At 36.8% G+C, this 4,293-nt stretch overlaps 1 protein-coding gene across 3 annotated transcripts in view; it reads left to right on the top strand.

The window, feature by feature from the left end:
• Window positions 1–4,293, top strand: part of pik3c2g (phosphatidylinositol-4-phosphate 3-kinase catalytic subunit type 2 gamma) — a 20,145-nt gene that overhangs the window by 4,522 nt on the left and 11,330 nt on the right. For all 3 annotated transcript variants that reach the window (XM_032523793.1, XM_032523794.1, XM_032523792.1), the window contains 9 exons: window positions 323–437; window positions 569–680; window positions 1,063–1,133; window positions 1,274–1,337; window positions 1,539–1,664; window positions 1,956–1,986; window positions 2,548–2,731; window positions 2,896–3,018; window positions 3,312–3,440. In XM_032523793.1, coding sequence (XP_032379684.1) covers window positions 323–437; window positions 569–680; window positions 1,063–1,133; window positions 1,274–1,337; window positions 1,539–1,664; window positions 1,956–1,986; window positions 2,548–2,731; window positions 2,896–3,018; window positions 3,312–3,440 — 955 coding nt within the window. The remainder of the gene's footprint in view (window positions 1–322; window positions 438–568; window positions 681–1,062; window positions 1,134–1,273; window positions 1,338–1,538; window positions 1,665–1,955; window positions 1,987–2,547; window positions 2,732–2,895; window positions 3,019–3,311; window positions 3,441–4,293) is intronic.

The following is a 4,293-nucleotide window of genomic DNA, read 5'->3' as shown; positions in this document are numbered from 1 at the left end:
TTGATTGATTGATTGATTGATTGATTATTGTAGCCCCGTATACAGTATTAAATTCTGCATAACTAAAACACCTGTGTGGAGGCCTTTATCTATAATAAACCATCATACTTTATAAATTCATCATATGGTTTGTGTTGACCTCAGCTGTCAGATAAATGTAGTGGAGTAGAAGTATAAAAGTATTAAGTAGCGAAAAAGGGAAATACTCCCCCAATGCATGTTTGTTATGATCTACAGTCTCAGAGGACACTCTCGCTCATTCTTCAGTCACTGCAGATGTTGGCAGAAGTGTTTGGACTCTGAACTCTAATCTTTTATTCAGTGAACAGGACAGTGCAGAGTCTAATAGATGAAATCTTCCAGCTGCTGGACCGACCTCCCAGCACAAGTGGGCAACATTATTTGAAATTGTGCGACTCTGATGAGTATCTCCAAAAGTAAGTCACTAATCCAGAAATGAACATTTACCTTTAGATTTATCATGAGCTGTGAGGTTCTAGTCTATAATGTTCTTCTCAAACATGGAGTGTTTCCACATTTATTGTTTAATTTGGTGATCTCTCTTTAGTGAAGAGCTGCTGGGTATGCACGAGACTATTCAGATCTACTACAAGTTTAAACTAGTAGTCCCGGTCCGGCTGCTCCACGTGAACAACCTCAAACATCGTCTGGGCAGAGATGTAAGTCAGTTCAAACTCCTTCTCTGTTCCCACCTACAGTGTAGATTATTTACCAAGAAGGGGTGGCCTATATTCAGTATTGAAAGGCCTGTGCCTGGACCTTTGCCAGCTTGTTATTATCAGGTATATGGTTGCTGTAAAAAAAAAAACTCCACCCTGTGTTCTTGACTTTGGTCTGTTTACACACTACATCATGGCTAATGGCATTTAGCAGCCACAATTAAATAGAATAAAGTTGAACCTGACGTGTGGTTATGACGTGTCCCTATTTATGGTCATAACCCACTGCCATTTAATGAATGTACATGCTTTATATAAATTATATGAGATTATATAGTCATTCAAAATTATCATCATTCATCTTTTTTTTTTTTTCACTGAGGGGGAGGACGACCGAGCCACATGCCAGCTATACCAGTTCTTGCGTCCTGTCTGTGTTTTCAACACCTGCAAGTAAGGTGCATTCCAACTTAACTTTGTGAAGTGGCTTCAACAACAGTAACAACAAAAGTTCAGAGTGTCATGTGTCAACCAGTGTCTGTTTTGTAGAAAACAAAAGGAAAGTATGTGTGTTTAATCTTTCGTTCTCTCAGGTTGAGCCTGCAGAATGTGCTCAGTAGCTACAACAGAGAGGTCACAGAGCTGATGAGAAATAAGGTCAGTAAGGAGAGGATAACCAGTGTGACATTTATTTCTCTCATCCACATATCCAACAGTATTTTGATAGTGATTCTTTACATTCATTTTTTTAACTGGGGTTCACCACCTCAGGATAACTCCGATGTATCAGTAGGAGTGATGTATTCTAAGATGACTTTCTGCTATTGTTCTTACTTGGGTCTGATCTCGTGTCTGCAGTCTGGGATGAACGTTAAAGTGCTTGTTGGCCGTGTTCGCACCATCAGCAATCTTCTGTGTGGGCTGTCGTGTCAGGAGCTGGAGGACACGATTGGCAGGCTCAACAGAATCAATCCCATACCTCTGGTAGGATCTCACATATATTTGTAAAACTCCTCATGTGTTAAAGGGCCATATTCAGAATAAGCATACAGTGCAATCACTTGCACTGAGCCATGTTGTTCTTTAACACATTTTAATTTTGCTTCAAACTACTTTTTCTTTCTTTCTTTTAAAAAAAAGGCAATGCTGTGTTATCTTTTTTTACTTTACCATGCCTCTGGTATTGTAAAACTGCAGTGCACCAAACAATGTGTTGTGGAAGAAAACTCATTCCTCCGAACAATACAAAGCTTTATTTCCTTATCTTTTTTACAGAGTCATGACGAGATGTCGGAGTGTGAAACTGGTGAGGAGCTGTTACTCAATTATACTGGGTGTGGGTGTGTGGATTATTCCGCCCTTTTTATTTAATAAAGAAACTGGGTTACCCATTTGTTTGGCTTTGAGTGTGAAATATCGACTGTGTGAGTGCCCTCAAATATGAAAAATGTAATAAATGGGTTAGGCTATAACGCACTGTAATGTAGTTTGACATATTTGTTAACAAATGTAACTCCTCCTGTGGCCACCCATAAGAGGAGGCTGGTGTATTAACAGATGATTAATGAGAATAAACAGTTTTAATAATAATAATAATAATAATAATAATATATTATTATAAAAAGAATATAAAATATGCCTTTATAGGAAGAGTTAGAAGTACTTGTGGACAAATACTTTACATCAAACACTTAAAATTGTCTTTCTGTCTGCTTATAACTACATACATATTTATTAAATGTTATAGACTATTTATTAAATGTTTCTGTACTACTTATTAATGCTTAATAGGAAAAGTTAAAGTTAAGTGTTACCTGTTTGGTATATTAACATTTTTATCTAAGCTTATGTTTATTCTGTGTTCCAGCCATGCTCATGCTCCACAGTGCGCTGCATAAAGTGCTGCAGATCTTTTTTGACAACTTCCAGTCAGACTTCAGAAGTCAGGAGCTACCCAGGAACCTGCAAATACTTGATGTTGATGACAACACTGAAATCCTCCAATTCAAAGTTTCCGCTCTGTACCAACTACAACCCACCTGGTTGAACAAGTATGTGAGCATTTATAGTCGCACACAAACAGTCATTTTGATATGTGTTTGTACACATGCAGTACTGATACACAAATAAGTCCACAAAGATACAATTGTTGATAACACATCCCTTTTTAAGAACAATGTGTTGTATTGCTTTCCCTTTCCTCCATTATTCTTAGTTATGAGTGCTTCTCTGTTTCCTGTGAGTTGACATACGGAGGAATGAAGATTAGTGACACAGGAATTTCTGAAAATATCAGCACCGCCTTGTCATACGGAAACAAGATCCAGTGTAACCGCATGTAAGTGCAACATCTTGTAGGTTATTTTATCACATTCAACTTCCTTATTCACACAATAATAACATTGTCAGACTTACTTACTATCCTTGCTTCTATAAGTGACAATCTGATCCAGGCCCTTTTTGTGTGTGTGTGATAAGAATCCTAATCAGTTCATTTCAGTACAGATTAAGAGTAGAAGCAAATTATGAAGAAAGAATAGTAAGTGAAATGATTTAAGAAATAACATAACTAAATGGATGACTGAGAAAAATGAAAAGAAAATGATTTTGACTGTATGTTTTTGATTTTAGGATGGTGTTCCCTGTTCCAGTAAATCAGCTGCCATATGAGTGCATGTTGACATTTTGCCTCAAGGGCTCCAAGCGAGGCAAGGGCCTAGAGCTTTTAGGCTGGGCTGTACTACCTCTTTACAGCGACAGGTAGGTTGATCATGACGTTTTAACCATCTTGTTACGTTTTTTTTGTGAGACACAAATCATGGCCATACATGATTGAAGGGTGTCTAGAAAATATGGTGACTATAAAATGACTTCCATGCCTGCCTAAGGTCTCCTTTTTGTAAGATTAGCAAAGTGCCCTTTTAACAAGTTTTTCAAATGACGTTTAAAAAAAGTGAAATGCATTAAAATTCCAGTCACTTTTATCTTTTACACTTATTAATTCATTTAACTGCTGCAACTCTCCTTTTTTTTTACCACAAAACATCTATAGAGAAACATTTTTTTATTATCTCTGTATTTGTTCCCATATATTTTTATCATACTTCTTTGTCAAGTCGAGCACAGCTCAGGCCCCTTGAATGTCATAAAGACTTAAAACTAAAGAGGACAATGTTAATCCTGCCTTAAGAATTTAGAAAGTTAAATCACTTAGTCAATCACTTGCCTATGTTATTTTCTTGTTCACTGAATGAATGGCTTATGTGTTTAAAGGTTGTTGGGGAAGTTTTCTGTATAGCAGGAGAGGAGAAGTTTTGAAGTTAGACTAGAAACAAAATAAAGACGGCTAAGCAAAAGTACTGAGTGAATTTTAATTACACTTTGCAAAGTATAATTGGCAAAACAGTTTCACAGAGTTAATAGCAGTAACAGTGTTAAACAGAAACATCACAGTCTTATACTACCTTTCCCTAGCAAGAAGAGACCTTGTTTGGGAACATTCCTAATCTTAGCAATCGTATCATCTTAGGTTTTCAGATGTTGTATAATGTCCTCCAGGTTTTTCGTTCAGCTTTTCGACACTCTATTTTTTCTGTTCTCACCAGTAGGACAT

The sequence above is a fragment of the Etheostoma spectabile genome, chromosome 8, assembly GCF_008692095.1.
Source record: "Etheostoma spectabile isolate EspeVRDwgs_2016 chromosome 8, UIUC_Espe_1.0, whole genome shotgun sequence".
NCBI lineage: Eukaryota > Metazoa > Chordata > Actinopteri > Perciformes > Percidae > Etheostoma > Etheostoma spectabile.
The sequence above is the reverse complement of the archived record's forward strand: the minus strand, read 5'-3'. Positions and strand labels throughout refer to the sequence as shown.